Source organism: Macaca mulatta, chromosome X (genome assembly GCF_049350105.2).
Source record: "Macaca mulatta isolate MMU2019108-1 chromosome X, T2T-MMU8v2.0, whole genome shotgun sequence".
NCBI lineage: Eukaryota > Metazoa > Chordata > Mammalia > Primates > Cercopithecidae > Macaca > Macaca mulatta.
Genome location: NC_133426.1, coordinates 107905834 through 107928535, shown reverse-complemented (window position 1 = coordinate 107928535; position 22702 = coordinate 107905834). Strand labels below are relative to the sequence as shown.

Genomic DNA, 22702 nt, shown 5'->3' with positions numbered 1-22702 from the left:
TTTCCCAGCACCATTTATTAAATAGGGAATCCTTTCCCCATTTCTTGTTTCTCTCAGGTTTGTCAAAGATCAGATGGCTGTAGATGTGTGGTATTATTTCTGAGGACTCTGTTCTGTTCCATTGGTCTATATCTCTGTTTTGGTACCAGTACCATGCTGTTTTGGTTACTGTAGCCTTGTAGTATAGTTTGAAGTCAGGTAGCGTGATGCCTCCAGCTTTGTTCTTTTGACTTAGGATTGTCTTGGAGATGCGGGCTCTTTTTTGGTTCCATAGGAACTTTAAAGCAGTTTTTTCCAATTCTGTGAAGAAACTCATTGGTAGCTTGATGGGGATGGCATTGAATCTATAAATTACCTTGGGCAGTATGGCCATTTTCACGATATTGATTCTTCCTATCCATGAGCATGGTATGTTCTTCCATTTGTTTGTGTCCTCTTTGATTTCACTGAGCAGTGGTTTGTAGTTCTCCTTGAAGAGGTCCTTTACATCCCTTGTCAGTTGGATTCCTAGGTATTTGATTCTCTTTGAAGCAATTGTGAATGGAAGTTCTTTCATGATTTGGCTCTCTGTTTGTCTGTTACTGGTGTATAAGAATGCTTGTGATTTTTGCACATTAATTTTGTATCCTGAGACTTTGCTGAAGTTGCTTATCAGCTTAAGGAGATTTTGGGCTGAGACAATGAGGTTTTCTAAATATACAATCATGTCATCTGCAAAGAGGGACAATTTGACTTCTTCTTTTCCTAACTGAATACCCTTGATTTCTTTCTCTTGCCTGATTGCCCTAGCCAGAACTTCCAACACTATGTTGAATAGGAGCGGTGAGAGAGGGCATCCCTGTCTTGGAGCACTGGCTGTCTTAAGCACAGTCCTGAACATGTCATATATATGAACGCTTTTAATTCTCACCAAAACCGTAAAGATAGGTGTTCTTAGTCCTATTTGTATAGACAGTGACACTGAGATTCATAGTGCTTAAGTAGTAATATCTTGCGTAAAACCGCATAGCCAGTGAGAAGTAGAGCTGAGATTGGAACGTGGCTTCAGCTGAATGCGGTGGCTCATGCCTGTAATGCCAGCACTTTGGGAGGCCGAGGCAGATGGATCACTTGAGGTCAGGAGTTTGAGACCAGGGTGGCCAACATGATGAAACCCCGTCTCTACTAAAAATACAAAAATTAGCTGGGTGCAGTGGGGGGTGCCTATAATCCCAGCTGCTTGGGAGGCTGAGGCAGGAGAATGGCTTGACACAGGAAGTGGAGGTTGCAGTGAGCCAAGAATGTGCCACTGCACTCCAGCCTGGGCGACAAAGTAAGACTCTTCCTTTTTTTTTTTTTTGAAAGAAAGAACATGGCTCCAAAGCCCGTGTTCTTAACTGTACTGTCTTGTTGCCTCTTGATGGGGGGGGTGTTGAGTGGAGGGTGCTATCATTAACACCTGAACTCTGGGCCAGCTTAAATATATTCTGTAAAAAGTTTGAAATCCCCCCAAATGTCACATGCTATGACAGTCACTTTCTTTAGTACTTTGTAATCATACAAAATGGTGTATGGGCTAAATATTGCAGCACCTATGTCATCATCCTCTAGGTTACTTACTGATCATGGAATGTTAATTTAGCAATAATTTGTATGTGTGTGTGTGTGTGTGTGTGTGTATGCATGTATGTATAAATATAAAATTCTGAATTAGGCTATGACTTAACATTGGGATGAAATCCAAGGTAGAGCTTAAGGGCAAAATACAAATTTCACAGCAGGTTAATAGGATGTCAGGCTAAGTCCATTCAAGTGTCCTAAGTACTTAAAATAGGTGTTTATGGCTGGGCATGGTGGCTCACGCCTATAATTCCAGCACTTTGGGAGGCCGAGACAGGAGGATTGGTTGAGTCCAGGAGTTTGAGACCAGCCTGGAAAACATAACGAGACCCCATCTCGTTTTTTTTTAAAGATGGAGTCTCGCTCTGTCGCCCAGTTTTGCTCTGTTGCAGTCTTGGCCCATTGCAATCTCTGCCTCCCAGGTTCAAGCAATTCTCTTGCCTCAGCCTCCTGAGTAGCTGGGATTACAGGTGCCTGCTACCACGCCTGGCTAGTTTTAGTATTTTTAGTAGAGATGGGGTTTCGCCATGTTGGCTAGTCTGGTCTCGAACTCCTGACCTCAGGTGATCCGCCTACCTTGGCCTCCCAAAGTGCTGGGATTACAGGTGTGAGCCACCATGCCCGGCCAACCCCATCTCATTTTTAAAACAAACAAAAACCAGGTGCTTTCACAGCAATGCAGATATACCATAGAGTCCTGTGTTGCAAAGGGAAGCCCCCTACTTGTGTTCTCAGTGTCACCCATGTTAACTCTTCCAGCTTTTGTCTCATAGTTACTCCCATTGTTCCTTCTCCCACTCCCCTCTTTCAGTGTTGCCACCTCTACTCAGTTAAATACTGTCTTTAAACACATCATGACAGTTACTATTAATGCTTACTGAAGAGATTTTGCCAGGTGTTGGACTCTGCTCAGAGTTTCACAAACATACCTATCTGATCTTCTGCTAAGTCCTTTTTTTTTTTCGTGAGACAGGGTCTTGCTTTGTCGCCCAGGCTGGAGCATGCATGATCATGGCTGCCTGGGCACAAGTGGTCCTACCACCTCAGCCTCCCGAGTAGCTGGGACTACAGGCGCATGCCACCATGCCTGGCTAATATTTTAATTTTTGTAGGGATGGGGTCTCCCTGTGTTGTCCAGGCTGGTCTCAAACTTCTGGGCTCAAGTAGTCCTCTTGTCTTGGCCTCCCAAAGTGCTGGGATTATAGGCGTGAGCAACACTGTACCTGGCCTAAGTACTTTTTTTTTTTTTCTGAGATGGAGTTTCACTCTTGTTGCCCAGGCTGGAGTGCAGTGGCTTGATCTCGGCTCACCGCAACCTCTGCCTCCCGGGTTCAAGCGATTCTCCTGCCTCAGCCTCCTGAGTAGCTGGGATTACAGGCAGGCGCCACCACATCTGGCTAATTTTGAATTTTTAGTAGAGACAGGGTTTCTCCATGTTGGTCAGGCTGGTCTCGAACTCCTGACCTCAGGTGATCCACTTGCCTTGGCCTCCCAAAGTGCTGGGATTATAGGTGTGAGCCACTGTGCCCAGCAGCCTAGGTACTTTTTATTAATTATCTTCTTGTAACTCCTACAACCACTATATAAGGTAGATACCATTGTCTCCATTTTACAAGTGAAAAAAAGGAATGTCAGAGAGAATGATTAACTTGGCAACCACCACCTAGGTAGTGAGTGGTGGGGCCGGTGGACCACCCAGGACAGGTCTGGCTGTCTGACTCTAGGATCTGCACTCCTAAAATGTCAAAGCCTTCATTTGTGCGCACTGCCTGCCACTTCCCATTGCCTTCTTTCCCTTCTTTCTTTTGTCCCAGACATAATGGATGTGATACTGCCTTCCTCAGAGGTATCTGCCTTGGCCTCCAGGCCTCCAGGCTCTCTTGACTCTCATTCTGACACCAGCATCTCTTCTTGCTCTCCAAATATTACCTTTCTCCCAGATATAGTCATTGGCCTTTTGCTCTTGCCTTTACACAAAGCACTTTTTAAAAAAAATTTTATTTTGGTTTATTTATTTATTTATTTATTTATTTATTTTTTTGAGACTGAGTCTCTCTATATTGCCTAGGCTGGACTGCAGTGGTATGATCGCAGCTCACTGCAACCTCCGCCTCCCGGGTTGAAGCGATTCTTGTGCCTCAGCCTCCCGAGTAGCTGGGACTACAGGTACACGCCACCATGCCCAGCTAAGTTTTGTATTTTTGGTGGAGACGGGGTTTCACCATATTGGCCAGGCTGGCCTCGAACTCCTGACCTCGTGATCCACCTGCCTTGGCCTCCCAAAGTGTTGGGATTACAGGCATGAGCCACTGCACTCAGTCCTAATTTTTGTATTTTTAGTGGAGACGGAGTTTCACCATGTTGGCTAGGCTGGTCTGGAACTCCTGACCTTGTGATCTGCCCGTCCTGGCCTCCCAAAGTGTTGGGATTATAGGCATGAGCCACTGTGTTTGGCCTCAAAGCCCTTTTTCATCTTACAGCTTGTATTATAGGCACTCAATGAAATCTGTAGCCTTGCCATCTCTCTCGATCTCTCTACTTGTCCTACTGCTTCTCTACTTACTTGTTAGACATTTCCATTTGGATATTTCCCTACCATTCTAAACACAATATGTCTCAAACGTGAATTTCCTTTTTTTTTTTGTTTTTGTTTTTGTTTTTGAGATGGAGTCTCGCTCTGTCACCCAGGCTGGAGTGCAGTGGCACGATCTTGGCTCACTGGAACCTCTGCCTCCTAGGTTCAAGCGACTCTCCTGCCTCAGCCTCCTGAGTAGCTGGGACAATAGGTGCCTGCTTCCATGCCCGGCTAATTATTGTATTTTTAGTAGAGACAGGGTTTCACCATATTGGCCAGGCTGGTCTCGAACTCCTGACTTTGTGATCTGCCCGTCTCGGCCTCCCAAAGTGTTGGGATTACAGGCGTGAGCTACTGCACCCGGCCGAACTTGCTTTTTATTAGCCTCCTTATTTCATCTTTAATTCTCTACACAAGGCCTCCATCATCTCACTATTACCTTCACAATAAAGTCGATGTTTTATTCAGGCATGAACATTCTTTCAAATCTCACTTTGACTTAACTTTTCAGCCTGTTGCCTCTATTCCTTAAAATGAACTACTATTTTAGTCAGACTGGTCTCCCTGCTGTCCTTCAAACATGTAATTCATCTCTCTGCCATCCTTTAAGACTCAGTTTCTGGCTGGACGTGGCATCTCACACCTGCAATCCCAGCACTTTAGGAGGCCTAGGTGGGAGGATCACTTAAGCCCAGGAGTTTGAGGCCAGTCTGGGCAACATAGCAAGACCTTGTCTCTACTATGTTTGTTTGTTTGTTGTTTGTTTGTTATTTATTTGAGGCGGAGTTTCACTCTGACGCCCAGGCTGGAGTGCAGTGGCATGATTTTGGCTCACTGCAACCTCTGCCTCCTGGGTTCAAGTGATTCTCCTGCCTCAGCCTCCTGAGTACCTGGGACTACAGGCGTGCACCACCATTCCCGGCTAATTTTTGTATTTTTAGTAGAGGCGGGGTTTTACCATGTTGGCCAGGCTGGTCTCGAACTCCTGAACTAGTGATCTGCCCGCCCTGGCCTCCCAAAGTGTTGGGATTACAGGAGTGACCCACTGTGCCCGGCCTTATTTATTTATTTTTTTGAGACAGAGTTTCTGCTTTTGTTGCCCAGGCTGGAGAGCAATGGTGCAATCTTGGGTTACTGCATCCTCTGCCTCCCAGGTTCAGGCAGTTCTTCTGCCTCAGCCTCCCAAGTAGCTAGGATCACAGGCATGCACCACCACACCCAGCTAATTTTGTATTTTTAGTGGAGACAGGGTTTTGCCATGTTAGCCTGGCTCGTCTTGAACTTCTGACCTCAGGTGATCCACCTGCCTCTGCCGCCCTAACTGCTGGGATTACAGGCATGAGCCACTGCTCCTGGCTGTCTCTACTATAAATTAAAAGAATGGTGTGGTAGTGCACACCTGTAGTCTCAGCTACTTGCGTGGCTCAGGTGGAAGGATTGCTTGGGCCTAGAAAGTCAAGGCTGCAGCAAGCCATGATCATGCCACTGCACCCCAGCCTGGGCGACAGAATGAGACTGTCTTAACAAAAAAAAAAAAAAAAAAAAAAAAAAAGACTCAGCACCATGCCTCCCTGCTCTGGGAAGCCTTTTCTGAGCACTCATCAGGAACCAAGCATACTGTGTTATTTCCTAATGTCTTTTCCTGTGTCAGCATTTAATCTCCTTAATTAGATTGTAACCTTTGTAACCCCTCTGGTGTCTAGTGTGGCATGATGTCTTGCACATAGTAAGCACTTACTAAATATTAGCTGCTTCATTGGCTGTTGGTTAGGAAGTTGGAATAGGGAAAGAGATTTGTCATAGAAATATATCCAGAGATTTGAACTCTTTCCTGGAGGACAGAGACTATATTTTCCCCATCTCTTTATTTTGGGAACCAAAACATACCTTGCATGCAGTAATTCAGTTCTGCTCAACAGGCTTGCTTTTACTGTCTGCTGTGTGCCAGCATTCTGCTAGGCGCTTGAGATCCATAAGGGTTTATAAATGGATGAATGGGTTTGGTAGTTGTGCTTCCATTTCCCAACCTCTGTATGTGTACCTTTCATGCAGGTGGATTTCAGTGTGTTCTTTGGATGGCAGGCCTTAAGAGAAGAGTCCCAATGCACAGCCTCAGATACTTCATCTCCATGGTGGGTCTCTTCTCCAAATCAGGACTGCTTCCCTGGTATGCCAGAAATCCACCAGGATGGTCACAGCTCTTTCTGGGCACAGTATGTAAGGGAGATTTCACCCATGTGGTAGCCACGAAGTGTCAGAAAGGACAAAAAAGTCAGAAGAAACCAAGTCATCTTGGACCACTAGATGGTTCCTGGCAGGAAAGGTAAAGGCCAGGCTGATGTCCTCTTTCCTTAGCAAGTCTCAATCTGTGCATCTACTGAAATTCTGTATTCCTAATGTAACTAATGTAGCATTACAAGGATTTGTGGGGCCACCTGAGGTAGGATACCCAGGGCAAATTTGAGGACGTCTGAAGAATATTGGTGGAAATGCTTTGGGGTTGCAGAAACCATTCTCTTTGTCTTTGAGTGTGTTTTTATCAGAAAGAAGATACTAATCTGGGACCTTGTCTTTAATAAGTCCAGGACAGGTTTGCTAAAAACCAGGAACCCAGAATGATATTAGATGGATTAGAGATGAGTAGTCCCATTGCAGCCATATAAGCACAAATATACCTCATTTATGCAACAAATGTATTTTCTAAATCAAATTATATTTTAAAAGCATTAGGAAGATAAGCTATTTAAAGAAACCCAACAGAGAAGCCTTTTGTAATATGATTAATTACCTCCTGAAAAATCTGGATTTTTCTTATATTAGGTTTGCTCCATCTGTTCTGCTTTGTTAAGTAGACAACATCAAAATGGGCTGTTCTCCCAGACTCCATCTCCCTAGAGGGCATGAGAGTTAGGTCTTCTGAAAGTACTTATGAATAGTAGGTGCTCAGTACATATTTATATAATTAAAGAATTGCCTGAATTATTTTATTCCAGGCTGGCTGATGTTGTTACACCACTCTGGAGGTTGAGCTATGAAGAACAGCTCAAGGTAGGTGACCAGCCTAAGTCTTTACCCCTCCTTTCCAGGAGAATGGTGCCAGACTCGTAGGAGGCTTGACTGGGCAGTTATTTATTTATTTATTTTTAATTTTAAGTTTTTTTGAGATGGAGCCTTGCACTGTCACCCAGGCTGGAGTTCAGTGGTGCAATCTTGGCTCACTACAACCTCCACCCCCCCGGGTTCAAGCAATTCTCCTGCCTCGGCCTTCTGAGTAGCTGAGATTACAAGCATGCGCCACCATGCCCAGCTAATTTCTGTATTTTTAGTAGAGATGGAGTTTCACCATGTTGGCCAGGCTGGTCTTGAATTCCTGACCTCAGGTGATCTTCCTGCCTCAGCGTCCCAAAGTGCTGGGATTACAGGCGTGAGCCACCGCGCCGGGCCTTGACTGGGCAGTTCTATGCAGAAGCCCAAGCAGCTCCTTAAACTCATTATGCTATTGACTCCAAAATTGGAACTTTAGGCCAATTATATCTTCCTCACTCTAGACCCATAGATCCAAATGTGTGTTTCCTCTCTTTCTTGCATTTTTGTTATACTTATAGCTCTGTGTATGTGAGTAGTAGTGCTCTTGCTGTTTCACATGTAGCTGTGCTTTCCAACATGGTAGCCAGTAGCCATATGTGGCAATTTAAATTTGAATACAGTCAGTTCTACTGCTTAATTCTAAATAAGCTCTACTGCTTATTTAGAAAAGAGAAATTTATTCTAACTAATTGACATATTAGGGAAAATTTGAGAATAATGCAAATTTCGTGTTTACTTAGAAGTAATTTTGTCCATAAGAAACGCTAGATGAAAGGAGACCATACTCAGCTGAACCGAGCTATTTAAGAACATATAAAATGAATGCATGCACATACCTCAAACATCTACCGGCTCCCTCAGTTCCCCCAGTGTGTTTGTTATAAGCCATACCCATCCACATCCGTTGTTAGAACTTTCCATCTGACTCACATAGCCCTCTTTTTATGACTTCGTGATAACTCCAAGTTGCAATTCTTTTTTTTTTTTTTTTTTTTTTTTTTGAGGTAGAGTCTGGCTCTGTTGCCCAGGCTGGAGTACAGTGGCGTGATCTCAGCTCACTGCAACCTCTGCCTCCTGGGTTCAAGTGATTCTCCTGCCTCAGCCTCCCCAGTAGCTGGGACTACAGGCACATGCCACCATGCCAGGCTAATTTTTATATTTTTAGTAGAGACAAGGTTTCACCATGTTGGTCAGGATGGTCTTGAACTCCCGACCTCAGGTGATCTGTCTGCCTCGGCCTCCCCAAGTGCTGGGATTACAGTCATAAGTCACTGCGCCTGGCCCAAGCTGCAGTTCTTCTGATACCCACTTCCATAAGCAAACTTGGTCATTGTCAGGGTAAAGTGTTATCCTTATTGTAGTATTCATGTTTCTTTCTTTTCTTTCTTTCTTTTTTTTTTTTTTTGAGATAATGTCTCACTCCGTTGCCTGGCTGGAATGCAGAGGTGTGATTACAGCTCACTGCAACCTCTGCCTCCAGGGCTCAAGGGATCCTCTCACCTCAGCCTCCCTAGTAGCTGGGACTATAGGCGTGTACCACCATACCTGGTTAATTTTTTGTATTTTTTGTAGAGACAGGGTTTTGCCATGTTGCACAGGCTGGTCTCGAACTCCCGGATGCAAGCGATCCACCTGCTTCAGATTCCCAACATGTTGGGATTATAGGCATGAGCCACGGTGCCTAGGTCACTATTCATATTTCTTTTTTTTTGAGACGGAGTCTCGCTCTGTCGCCCAGGCTGGAGTGCAGTGGCCAGATCTCAGCTCATTGCAAGCTCCGCCTCCCGGGTTTACGCCATTCTCCTGCCTCAGCCTCCCGAGTAGCCGAGTAGCTGGGACTACAGGCGCCCGCCACCGCGCCTGGCTAGTTTTTTGTATTTTTTAGTAGAGACGGGGTTTCACCATGTTAGCCAGGATGGTCTCGATCTCCTGACCTCGTGATCCGCCCGTCTCGGCCTCCCAAAGTGCAGGGATTACAGGCTTGAGCCACCGCGCCCGGCCGACTATTCATATTTCTTAACCACTTGCCATGTACAAAACAGTGTTGCTGTTTTTATTAGATTCTTAATCTTTTCTGTGGGTGTTACTGATAAAGTTTTGGAATGTTGTATGCCTAATCCTGTTTTTCCCATGAGCCTTGAGATCTTTTTGTGCGTGATTTTGCATAGTGTGGTATAGGAACACTTATGTCATATTATAGCAGGGCTGACTCTTAAGTTAATTAAAATTAAGATTAAAAATTTAGGTCCAGGTACAGTGGCTCGCGCCTGTAATCCCAGCACTTTGGAAGGCTGAGGCGGACAGATCACCAGGTCAGGAGATCTGAGACCATCCTGGTTAACACGGTGAAACCTGTCTCTACTAAAAATACAAGAAAAATTAGCCAGGCATGGTGGCACACTCCTGTAATCCCAGCTACTCAGGGGGCTGAGGCAGGAGAATCACTTGAACCCAGGAGGCAGAGGTTGCAGGTGAGCGGAGATCACACCACTGCACTCCAGCCTGGGCGACAGAGTGAGACTCCATCTCACAGTAAAAAAAGAAAAAAAAAGAAAAAAAAAGAAAAAAAAATTTAGGCTGGGCATGGTGGCTCACCCCTGTTATCCTAGCACTTTGGGGGGCTGAGACAGGCAGATCACTTAAGCCCAGGAGTTTGAGACCAGCCTGGGCAACACAATGAAACCCCATCTCTACTAAAAATACAAAAAATTAGTCAGGTATGGTGGCGTGTGCCTGTAGTCTCAGCTACTTGGGAGGCTGAAGTGGGAGGATCACCTGAGCTTGGGAAATCAAGGCTGCAGTGAGCCAAGATCTCATTACTGCACTCCAGATTGGGTGATGGGAGTGAGACCCTCTCTCTAAAAAAAAAATTAAAAAAAAATTTAGTTCTTCATTGCTACTGACCACATTTCAAGTGTTCAATAACCACATATGGCTAGTGGCTACTGTATATGTAGAACACAGTGCAAACAGAACATTTCCACTGTGGAAAGCTCTACTGGACAGAACTGACATATACCTTGAGTGTTCAGTCTGAAAGGGCAGATAAATTGATGAGCTTACACAAGAGCTCATTCTTGACCTTTCCTCATTATCTTTTTAGGTCTGTTTTTGTTCCTTCATTCTGGATTCCTCATCTGTTGAGACCATGAGTCAAGAATCTGTGGAACACTCTTCTTTTGTACTGTTTGTTTTCCATTCTTTGCGGTGAAGCCACAAAAGTATTTCATTTCTTTCTTTCTTTCTTTTTTTTTTTTTTTTCTTGAGACGGAGTTTCGCTCTTGTTGGCCAGGCTGGAGCAGTGCAATGATGCGATCTCGGCTCACCACAACCTCCGCCTCCTGGGTTCAAGCGAATCTCCTGCCTCAGCCTCCCGAGTAGCTGGGATTACAGGCATGTGCCACCATGCCCCTCTAATTTTTGTATTTTTAGTAGAGACGGTGTTTCTCTATGTTGGTCAGGCTGGTCTTGAACTCCTAACCTCAGGTGATCCGCCCGCCTCAGCCATCCAAAGTGCTGGGATTACAGGCGTGAGCCACCATGCCCAGCCAGTATTTTGTTTCATTGCTTATATTCTTTTGCAGGTGAAATTTGAAGCTCAGAAGAAAATTTTACAAAGACTAGAGTCTTACATCCAAATGCTCAATGGAGTCAATGTGACAACGGCTGTACCCAAATCTGAGAGCCTCCCTTGTCTTCTCCATCCTATTATACCCTCTGTAAGCCCCCACCTCCCTATTCCTTATCTGTTAAATCCCCTTAATGCTAATAACATCAGCTAATATTTACTGGGTACTTGCTGGGGACCAGGCCCTATGCTAAATGATTATCATGTATCACTGTCACATTTTACTGTTTATAATAACCCGGAGGAATAGATACTACCATTTTATAGATGAAGACCTTGAGGCCCAGAGAGATTGAGTAATTTGCCCAGGACACACATCTAGAAAGGGCCAGAGCTGAGATTCACACTCAGGTCTATCTGATAGAGAGCCCATTGTATCAACCACTCCACTATTACCTCCCTAGAAAGGTTCCAAACTTTGGAAACCTTTCTCCCTGCCACCCCCACGCAATTTGCCCATGTAACATTGGAAACCTTTCTAATGTGGCCTCAGAGGAGTGGAATTTCATTTATGGCAGGGGTTAGCAGACTACAGCTCTTAGGCCAATTTTGTCTTGCTGCCTGATTTTGTAAATAAAGTTTTATTGGAACACAGCCAAGCTCACTTGTTTATGTATTGTCTATGGCTGTTTTTGCACTGTGATGGCAGAGTTGAGTAGTTGCAACAGGGACCATATGGCCTGCAAAGCCTAGATTATTTACTCTTTGGCTCTTGACATAAGTAGTTTGTTGACTCCTGCTTTTTGGCAAGATTGAAACTCCCCTTCTTGACTGTCTTGATCTTCTTAGCCACAGACTTTCACATATGCCATACCTTCCAAGCAAACTTTATTTGTCCTCATCCAGAGAACATTCCTGCTTTCCCTTTATTGTTATCCTCCTTAGTTTCATTTGACCTCTTGTCACCCTCCTCTCCAGCCTGTCATCAATGGTTACCGAAATAAGTCCACCTTCTCTGTGAACCGAGGTCCAGATGGCAATCCAAAGACTGTGGGGTACTACCTGGGAACTTGGAGAGGTCAGTTGAAGGTTGTACAAACCAAAGACTGAAGAGGAATGAAAGGGCGCAGAGAAGTGTCAGTAGAAGTGGAAAATACGGTGGCCTTAAAGAAGAAGATTAAATTGGAAGTCTTTGATGCAGAACGTGATCATGAGGTTGATTGTGGGTACTTCTGATGGGTAGTCATCATAACACAGTGATAGAAAATGCAACCGTCGCCCTTTCTTCCTCTAAAAGCCATATGCCTGATACCTAGTAAACACTTAGTAAATGCTGGCATTGTTGCTGCTGCTGTCTCATCATCATTGTTGTCATGATCATTTTATGCTGCTTTCTGCAGATGGAGCAATCTCTTTGTTAGAGTTGTCTTCCTATTTCACGTCCCCATATCTCTGAAAATTATTTCTGTGGTAAATCTACCTTAAAAGAATTGGTAGGGGAGCTGTGTGTCAGTGAGGGGAATCACAGTGGCATAGTTCCAGTACTTAATTTCAGTTATCCATTCCCAGATTCCATTCCTGAGCTTTCTTTTCTTTTCTTTCTTTTTTTTTTTTTTTTTTGAGATGGAGTCTTGCACTGTCACCCAGGCTGGAGTGCAGTGGCGTGATCTCGGCTCACTGCAACCTCCACCTCCCAGGTTCAAGTGATTCTCCTGTCTCAGCCTCCAAGTAGCTGGGATTACAGGCATGTACCACCACACCCAGCTAATTTTTATATTTTTAGTAGAGACGGTTTAGTTTTGCTATGTTGGCCAGGCTGGTCTCGAACTCCTGACCTCAGGTGATCCACCTGCCTCAACCTCCCCAAGTGCTAGGATTACAGGCATGAGCCACTATGCTTGGCCCATTCCTGAGCTTTCTGTTTGCCCATTTTCAATAAATCCATTTGAAATACCATCATTTGATGTTAGTCACACTGTTTAATATCCATATGTTTTAAACTGCTGTTCGTTAGGGCATGGACTTGACTTTTTTCCATCCTGTGTGCTGAATTACATGACTATGTGATGTCAGTGTTCTATTATTCAGTAATAGAAAAATGAAACCCATTGCATTTTATTTCCCTCTTAAAATCTGAACAGAAAACAGACGTTGTCATATAGCGCATGTGTGGCGTGAGAGAAAATATTGAGGAGTAGCTTCATAAAGAATTAGCTGCTCAATGGCTAGACCAGGAAATAATTAGGTTTTCTCTGAAAAGTGGCAATGAGATTGTATTTGCTTTTTCATATCTACATATGCCACTTTGACGATGGAAATTTGAGTTGCCAGGCATTTTCTTTTAAATAATCTTTGAGAATAAAACCATGTAAATTCTTTTTCTTTCCATAGATGGGAACATTGTCTGCGTGCGGTCTAATAATCTGAAAAACATCCCTGAGAAACACAGTCAAGTGGCACAGGTAAAATGGAACAAGAGCTGGTTGAGGATGACCTGGGGCGTTGTGGTCTACAACAGCAACATCCTTGACATTTTGATAATAGAGCCAGTTCTAGTGCTAGAGGGAAGGAGGGGCTCTGTACTGAAAGCATACCTTGTAACTGTGGAGAGAACATTGCTAGGTTTTCATTTCAGGGAGAGTGGAGAGGGGAAGAGAGAACTGTGTCCATTATTGTAAATGTCAGGCATCCAAGGACATGTTCATAGTAGGGATGTATTAGGAAGAAGCGCTGATGAGGGCACTATAGCAAGTGTCAGGTGTCTGAAGTATTTGGAAGGCTAGTGTTTTCAGCAGAACAGAATTGAGGAATATGAGGTGAAGTGGTGATAAGCTAGTACATCATGAGCTTGGCCTCTGAGACATTTCTTTACTTCTTTCTTTCTTTCGTTTTTTCATTCTTTCATTCGTTCTTTTGTTCGTTCTTTTGTTTGTTCTTTCTTTCGTTCTTAGATGAGGTCTTGCCATGTTGTGCAGGCTGGTCTCGAACTCCTGGCCTCAAGCAATTCTGCCACCTTCTGTATCCCAGAGTGTACTGGGATTATAGGCATGAGCTACCGTGCCTGACCTCTGAGACACTTTTTTTTTTTTTTTGAGACAGTCTCATTCTGTCGCCCAGGCTGGAGTGCAGAGGCATGATCTCGGCTCACTGCAACCTCTACCTCCCGGGTTCAAGCAATTCTCATGCCTCAGCCTCCCAAGTAGCTGGGACTACAGGCCCATGCCACCACACCCAGCTAATTTTTGTATTTTTAGTAGAGATGGGTTTTTACCATGTTGACCAGTCTGGTCTTGAACTCCTGACCTCAAGTAATCCACCCGCCTCGGCCTCCCAAAGTGCTGGGATTACAGGTGTGAGCCACCATGCCTGGCTTTTTTCTAGTTCTTTATGTCAAATTACTGTGTCCCTTGAAATAATTCCACTCTTTGTAGTTAAGCCACTAACTGGATACTTGATACATAGGTTCTTTTTTTTCCATTTTGCTTTCAAATTTTACAGATCTTTTTACATTTAAATTTTGTTTTATACTTTAAAAAAATACTTACATGGTTCCAAACTCAAGTCTACAAAATAAAGGTATATTCAGAGAGGTCTAGCTTTCACCTCTGACCCCTCTACCCAGTTCCCTCCCTCCCACGGGTAACAATTTTTTTTTTTATTTTTGCTGATTTCAGAAAATGTAGGCCGGGCATGATGGCTCATGCCTGTAATCCCAGCATTTTGGGAGGTTAAGGCAGGTGAATCACTTGAGGTCAGGAGTTCGAGACCAGCCTGGCCAACATGGCTAAACCCCATCTCTACTAAAAGTACAAAAATTAGCCGAGCGTAGTGATGCATGCCTATAGTCCTAGCTACTCAGGAGGCTGAGGTATGAGAATCGCTTGAACCTGGGAGGCAGAGATTGCAGTGAGCCAAGATCGCACCACTGCACTCCAGCCTGGGTGACAGAGCGAGACCATGTCTCAAAGAAAGAAAGAAAGAAAAAGAAATGTAGGCCAGACATGGTGGCTCACGCCTTTAATCTCAGCACTTTGGGAGACTGAGGCGGGCAGATCACCTGAGGTCGGGAGTTCGAGACCAACCTGACCAACATGGAGAAATCCTGTCTCTACTAAAAATACAAAATTAGCCGGATGTGGTGGCGCATGCCTGGAATCCCAGCTACTTGGGAGCTTGAGGCAGGAGAATTGCTTGAACCCGGGAGGCAGAGGTTGTGGTGAGCCAAGATCATGCCATTGTACTCCAGCCTGGGCAACAAGAGTGAAACTGTCTCAAAAAAAAAAAAAAAAAAGAAAAAAGAAGAAAGAAAATGTTAATAGATATTTGTATCTTCCCCCTTTCATAGTTAAAAGGCAGCTTACTATAGACATTGTTCTATATCTTGATTTTTTTTCACAGAATAATATACTTGACTTTTTTATAGTTGCGTAGTCCATTTTATATCTTTTTGTTTTTATTGGCATGAATAATTACCTCATTTTTCCATTTGCTTTGTTTTATTTCTTCTCTTTCTTTCTTTCTTCCTTTCTTTCCTTCTTTCCTTCTTTCTTTCCTTCCTTCTTTCCTTCTTTCCTTCTCTTTCTTTCTTTCTTTCTTTCTTCCTTTCTTTCTTCCTTTCTTCCTTTCTTTCCTTTCTTTCCTTTCTTTCCTTTCTTTCCTTTCTTTCTTTCCTTCTTTCCTTCTTTCTTTCCTTCTTTCCTTCTTTCTTTCCTTCCTTCTTTCCTTCTTTTTCTTTCTTTCTTTCTCTTTCTTTCTTTCTTTCTTCCTTTCTTCCTTTCTTCCTTTCTTTCCTTTCTTTCCTTTCTTTCCTTTCTTTCCTTTCTTTCTTTCTTGTATACGAAGTCTCACTCTGTTTCCCCAGCTGTAGTGCAGTAGCGAGATCTTGGAGCACTGCAGCCTCCACCTCCCAGTTTCCAGTTCCAGTGATTCTCCTGCCTCAGCCTCCTGGGTAGCTGGGATTACAGCACATGCCACCATGCCCGGCCCATTTTTGTATTTTTAGTAGAGACAAGGTTTCACCATGTTAGCCAGGCTGGTCTCGAACTTCTGACCTCAGGTGATCCACCCACCTTGCCCTCCCAAAGTTCTGGGATTACAGGTGTGAGCCACCGCACCCAGCCTGCTTCATTTTCTATAAGCCGATTGCTAATTTCTTTCTTTTTTTTTTTGAGATGGAGTTTTGCTCTTGTTGCCCAGGCTGGATTACAGTGGCGTGACCTTGGCTCACTGCAATCTCTGCCTCCTGGGTTCAAGTAATTCTCCTGCCTCAGCCTCCCAAGTAGCTGGGATTACAGGGGCCCACCACCACTCCCAGCTAATTTTTGTAATTTTAGTAGAGATGGGGTTTCACCATGTTGGCCAGGCTGATCTTGAACTACTAACCTCAGATGATTCATCCACCTCGTCCTCCCAAAGTGTTGGGATTACAGGTGTGAGCCACCGTGACTGGCCTTCAATTTCTTTCCAAATGCTTTATAAGATCTGTCAGATATTCATCAATATTTTCCATATGCTCAAAAGCTTCAGTTGAAGTTTTTCCCTGAAGACCTTTTTCCTGAAGTCTGCCATCCTAGGCTCAACCTGTCTTCTGCATGGCTGTTATCCTGGGGCTTCTTTTGCTAGGCTCTAGTCTTTTTTTTTTTTTTTTTTTCAAGACGGAGTTTCAGTCTTTTTGCCCAAGCTGGAGTGTAATGGTGCGATCTTGGCTCACTGCAACCTCCACCTCCCGGGTTCAAGCAATTCTCCTGCCTCAGCCTCTTGAGTAGCTGGGATTACAGGCACCAGCCACGACGCCCAGCTAATTTTTTTTCACAAAAAGAATTTTATTTTATTTATTTATTTATTTTTTTGAGATGGAGTCTCGCTCTGTTGCCCAGGCTGGAGTGCAGTGGTGCAATCTCAGCTCACTACTACCTCTACCTCCCGGGCTCAAGCAATTCTCCTGCCTCAGCCTCCTGAGTAGCTGGAATTACAGGTATGTGCCACCACGCCCAGCTGATTTTTTGTATTTTTGGTAGAGGGGTTTCACCGTGTTAGCCAGGATGGTCTCGATCTCCCGACCTCGTGATCCACCCACCTTGGCCTCCCAAAATGCTGGGATTACAGGTGTGAACCACTGCGCCCAGCCCCTCTCCCTGATTTTTTTTTTTTTTGAGAGGGGTCTCACTCTGTTGCCCAGGCTGGAGTGCAATGGTGTGATCTCAGCTCACTGCAACCTCTGCCTCCTGTGTTCAAGTGATTCTCCTGCCTCAGCCTCCCGAGTAGCTCAGATTACAGGCGCCTGCCACCACACCTGGCTAATTTTTGTATTTTTAGTAGAGATGGGGTTTCACCAGGTTGGCATGACTGGTCTCGAACTCCTAACCTCAAACGATCTACCTACCTTGGCCTCCCAAAGTGCTGGGATTATAGGTGCTCCCAGCCCCCTCTCCTTCATTTTCTATGTGCTCGCTATTCTTCCTATTAGATTTGGGGAACTTATGGATTGCTTCTGTCATCTTCTGCTCATTTCTCTCTCCTGTTTTTCATCTCTTTGCCTTTTTGTTCTTTTTGTAAAATTTTATTGACCTACGTACCAACAGCTTTATTGAATTTGTCTCTATCATTGTGTCTTTAATTTTCAAAAGGTTTTTCTTGTTCTCTAATTGCTCCTTTCGCATAGCATTCTGTTCTTTTTTAGTAATGTAACATTAACGTATCTTTCTATTTGCTTTTTTTTTTTTTCCTGTGACAGTTTTGCTCCTGTTGCCCAGGCAATGGGCAATGGCGCGATCTTGGCTCACTGCAACTTCCGCCTCCTGAGTTCAAGCAATTCTCCTGCCTCAGCCTCCCAAGTAGCTGAGATTACAGGCATGTGCCACCACGCCCGGCTAATTTTTGTGTTTTTAATAGAGATGGGGTTTTGCCATGTTGGCCAGGCTGGTCTTGAACTGCTGACCTCAGGTTATCTGCCCACCTTGGCCTCCCAAAGTGCTAGCATTATAGGCATAAGCCACCGTGCCTGGCCTCTGTTTGCTTTTTTTCCTGTTAGAAGTGTCTGTTCTCTCCTGGATTTTTTTCCTGTGTATTTGCTTTGGGCATTGTCTTTTATAATGGAGGTGTTAACCAAATAGCTGGTAGTGCTTGGCTGGCTGTTCATATTTAAGAGTGAGGCCTTAGGACCAGTGTGGTGGCTCATGCCTGTGATCCTAGCAGTTTGGGAGTGTGAGGTGGGTGGATCACTTGAGTTTAAGAGTTCAAGACCAGCCTGGGCAACGTGGCAAAACTCTGTCTTTACTAAAAATACAAAAAAATTAGATGGGGGTGGTGGCACTCACCTGTAGTCCCAGCTCCTTCCAGGGCTGAGACAGGGGGATTGCTTGAACCCAGCAGGTTGAGGCTGCAGTGAGCTGAGATGGTGCCACTGCACTCCAAACTGGGCGATAGAGCAAGACCCTGTGTCAAAAAAAAAAAAAATAGTGAGGCTTTGACCAGTTAATAGTTCATCTTGAGTGGGTTTACTGATTCTTGGATTTACTGCTGGTAATTGTGGACAAGTCTTCCATGTCTCTGTCTCTTGAGTTATTTTCTCTGGGGTTATTCAGTCCCTACAAAGAATTATATTCAAATCTGCCTGGCTACTGGCCTTCTGGAATAAGGTATAGAAAGGGGCCCAGATCTCACACCATTAAGAATGCAGATTTATGCTGGGCACTGTGGCTCACACCTATAATCTCAGCACTTTGGTGGGCCGAGGCGGGCGGATCACAAGGTCAGGAGTTTGAGACTAGCCTGACCAACATGGTGAAACCCTATCTCTACTAAAACCACAAAAATTAGCCAGGCGCAGAGGCAGGTGCCTGTAGTCCCAGATTCTCAGGAGGCTGAGGCAGGAGAATCGCTTGAACCCGGGAGGCGGAGGTTGCAGTGAGCCGAGTTCACGCCACTGCACTCCAGCCTGGGCAACAGAGCGAGACTCCATCTCAAAAAAAAAAAAAATGCAGATTTATATAGACTTTTCCTGCTTCCATCTCTCTACCACTGTCAGTGTGCCTGGTATCTCCAAGTTCTGAACTTTGATGGGTTCAGTTTCTCCTGAGAAAAACATCTTCAGTCTCCTGGTAGAGGAAGATGGAAGTTTTTGATAGGATGAAGACATTTGCCAGTTTTTGTTTGTTTGAGACAGAGTCTCAATCTGTCGCCCAGGCTGGATGGAGTGTAGTGGTGTGATCTTGGCTTACCGCAACCTCCACTTCCTGGGTTCAAGCAGTTCTCGTGCCTCAGCCTCCCAAGTAGCTGGGACTATAGGCACATGCCACTATGCCCAGCTAACTTTTGTATTTTTAGTAGGGACGGGGTTTCACCATCCCTAGTTGGCCAGGCTGGTCTGACCTGACCAGTTGGCCAGGCTGGTCTCAAACTCCTGACCTCAAATGATCCACCAGCCTCAGCCTCCCAGAGTGATGGGATTACTGGTGTGAGCCACTGCATCTGGCCAACATTTCCCAGTTTTGTGTCCAGACTTTTTAGCCAAACCCTGAGTTTAGTCATGCATCTTACCCCATCTCAGCTTCCTGCAGTATTTTGCACCTTTAAGTGTGAGCCTTACCAGGATTGTGTAGAGCAGATAAGCCTTTTGACTTACCAGATCCACCTCTGTGGTCACTCCAGATATAGCTTCCTTCACCTTGCTAAGTCACTTGTCACTTCACTCTGCTGTCCATCTTCTGAGATTTTACTGAGTTTGCTTTTCTGTTGTCTTCTCTCCCATTATCTTTGTTCTTTCATTTATTTATCCAACAAGTAGTTTTGCACCCCTATAAGTGCAAGGCACTATTCTAGATGCTTAGGATACAGTAATGAAGAAAATAAGTTCCCCTCCCTTGTGTAATTTAAATTTTAGTTGTGGGGGAGGCAGATTTTTTTAAAAAACAGTGAGTAAATCGTATGATATGTTGAAAGTTGATAAGTGCCATGGGAAAAAATAGAGCAAGGAGGATAAGAAGTTTTGGGGGCTGGAGGAAGTATGGGTTATAATTTTATTTATTTATTTATTTATTAGAAAGAATCTTGCCCTGTCGGCAGGCTGGAGTGCAGTGGCATGATCTCAGCTCACTGCAACCTCCGCCTCCCAGGTTCAAGTGGTTCTCCTGCCACAGCTTCCCGAGTAGCTGGGACTACAGGCGCGTGCCACCATACCCAGCTAATTTTTGTATTTTTCGTAGATATGAGGTTTCATCATGTTAGCCAGGATGGTCTCGATCTCTTTCTTAACCTTGTGATCTGCCTGCCTCGGCCTCCCAGAGTGCTGGGATTACAGGCGTGAGCCACTGCACCTGGCCCTTATTTGTTTATTTATTTTCAGATGGAGTCTCGCTCTGTTGCCCAGGCTGAAGTGCAGTGGCATAATCTTGGCTCACTGCAACCTCTGCCTCCCGGGTTCAAGTGATCCTCCTGCCTCAGCCTCCCAAATAACTGAGATTACAGGTGCGTGTCACCACATCTGCTAATTTTTTTTTTTTTTGAAATGGGGTCTCACTCTGTCACCTAGGCTGGAATGCAGTGGCATGATCTTGGCTCACTACAACCTCTGCCTCCCGAGTTTAAACAATTCTCCTGCTTCAGCCTCCAGAGTAGCTGGGACTACAGGTGTGTGCCACCGCACCTGGCTAATTTTTTTGTATTTTTAGTAGAGACGGGGTTTCACTATGTTAGCCGGGATGGTCTCGATCTCCTGACCTTGTGATCTGCCTGCCTCGGCCTCCCAAAGGGCTGGGATTACAGGTGTGACCAGCTAATTTTTTATATTTCTGATAGAGACGGGGGTTTCATTATGTTGGCCAGGTTGGTCTCGAGCTGCTGACCTCACGTGATCCACCCACCTCTGTCTCCCCAAGTGTTGGGTTTACAGGCATGAGCCACCACACCCGGCCTGGATTGTAATTTTAAATAGGGTCAAGGTAGGCCCCATTGAGAAAATGATATCTGAATAAAGCAATGATTCTCAACCGAGGGCAGTTTTGTCGTGCAGGAAACATTTGGCAGTGATGTCTGGAGACATATTTGGTTGTCATCACTGGGGCGTGGCTGGGCGGTGGTGTTTGCATCTACTGGGTAGGGGCTAGCAATGCTGTTGAACATCCTACAATGGCTGGACACAGTGGCACGCACATGTAGTTCCAGCTACTCACAAGGCTGAGGTGGTAGAGGATTGCTTGAGCCCAGGAATTTGAGGATGTAGTACACTATGATTGTACCTGTGAATAGCCACCGTACTCCAGCCTAGACAACATAGCAAGACCTCTGTCTCTAAAAAATGAAAGATCCTATAGTGTATGGATCAGCCCCCTACAATAAAGCATTTTCTTTTCTTTTTTTTTTGAGACGGAGTCTTGCTCTGTCGCCCAGGCTGGAGTGCAGTGGTGCGATCTCGGCTCACTGCAGGCTCTGCCTTCCAGGTTCACGCCATTCTCCTGCCTCAGCCTCCTGAGTAGCTGGGACTACAGGCGCCCGCCACCATGCCCAGCTAATTTTTTGTATTTTTAGTAGAGACAGGGTTTCGCCGTGTTAACCAGGATGGTCTTGATTTCCTGACCATGTGATCTGCCCACCTCAGCCTCCCAAAGTGCTGGGATTATAGGCATGAACCACTGCACCTGGCCAATAAAGCATTTTCTGCCCCCAAATGTCAGTAGTGCTGATGTTGAGAAACCCTGGAATAAGGACTTAAAGGAAGTGAGGGTGTTAGCCATGCAAAGGTCTGAGGGAAAAGCATTTTAGGCAAAAGAAAGAGCTATTGCAAAGACCTCAAGACGAGAGTGTGGCTGGCTTTTTGGAGGAACTGACAGTAGACCCAGGCAAATGAGAGGAAGAATAGTAGAAGATGAGGTGAGAGTTAATGGTAGTGACTTTGGCTTTTATTCTGTGTATTAGTCTCTTCTCACATTGGTGTAAAGAACTTCCTGAGACTGGCTAATTTATGAAGAAAAGAGGTTTAATTGACCCACAATTCCACATGCCTGGGGAAGCCTCAGAACACACTATCATGGTGGAGGGGGAAGCAAGCACATTTTACTATGGTGAAGCAGGAGACAGAAGAAGGGGGAAGTGCCACACACTTAACAAACAACCATATCCTGTGAGAACTCCATCACCAGAACAGCAAGGGGAAGTCCGCCCCCATAACTCAATCACCTTCCACCAGGCCACTCCCCCAATATGTGGGGATTACAGTTCGAGATAAGATTTGGGTGAGGACATAGAGCCAAACCACATCATTCTGAATGAAATGGAGAACCGTCAGAGATTTTGATGGGGTGAAGGAGGAATGTCATGATATGGTTTAATGATCACTCTGGTTGTTGTGTAGGGAATGGATTATTGGTGGGGGCATGGTTGGATAGAAGCAGGGAGACCAATTGAGGGAAGCTGTGCAGCAGTAATCTAGGTGAGAGATGATGTAGATCAATCAGTAGTAACAGTGGAGATGGATATACATTGAGGCTAGAACAACAGGATTTCCTGATGGATTGAATGAGAGGTATAAGAGACAGAGAGAAGTGACTGGGTGCGGTGGCTCACACCTGTAATCCCAGCACTTTGGGAGGCTGAGTTGGGCAGATCACCTGAGGTCAGGAGTTCGAGACCAGCCTGGCCAACATAGTAACATAGTGAAGCCCCATCTCTACTAAAAATACAAAAATTAGCTGGATGTGGTAGTGGGCACCTGTAATCCCAGCTACTGGGGAGGCTGAGGCAGGAGAATCGCTTGAATGCAGGAGGCGGAGGTTGCAGTGAGCCTAGACCATGCCATTGCACTCCAGCCTGGGTGACAAGAGCAAGACTCTGTCTCAAAAAAATAAAGAGAAGTAAAAAATGGCTCCAACAAGGACATT

At 44.9% G+C, this 22702-nt stretch overlaps 1 protein-coding gene across 37 annotated transcripts in view; it reads left to right on the top strand.

The window, feature by feature from the left end:
• The window catches only part of TRMT2B (tRNA methyltransferase 2 homolog B), an 83487-nt gene that overhangs the window by 4475 nt on the left and 56310 nt on the right, over positions 1-22702 (top strand). For 15 of the 37 annotated variants that reach the window (XR_013413006.1, XR_013413005.1, XR_013413001.1 and 12 more), the window contains 5 exons: positions 6227-6497; positions 7168-7222; positions 10846-10980; positions 11808-11907; positions 13221-13291. Coding sequence is in view for 13 of the 37 variants with exons in the window: in XM_015127806.3 (XP_014983292.1) it covers positions 6250-6497; positions 7168-7222; positions 10846-10980; positions 11808-11907; positions 13221-13291 (609 nt within the window). In the remaining 24 variants the exon portion in view is untranslated. The remainder of the gene's footprint in view (positions 1-6226; positions 6498-7167; positions 7223-10845; positions 10981-11807; positions 11908-13220; positions 13292-22702) is intronic. The other 22 variants (XR_013413020.1, XR_013413016.1, XR_013413019.1 and 19 more) reach the window with 5 other exon arrangements.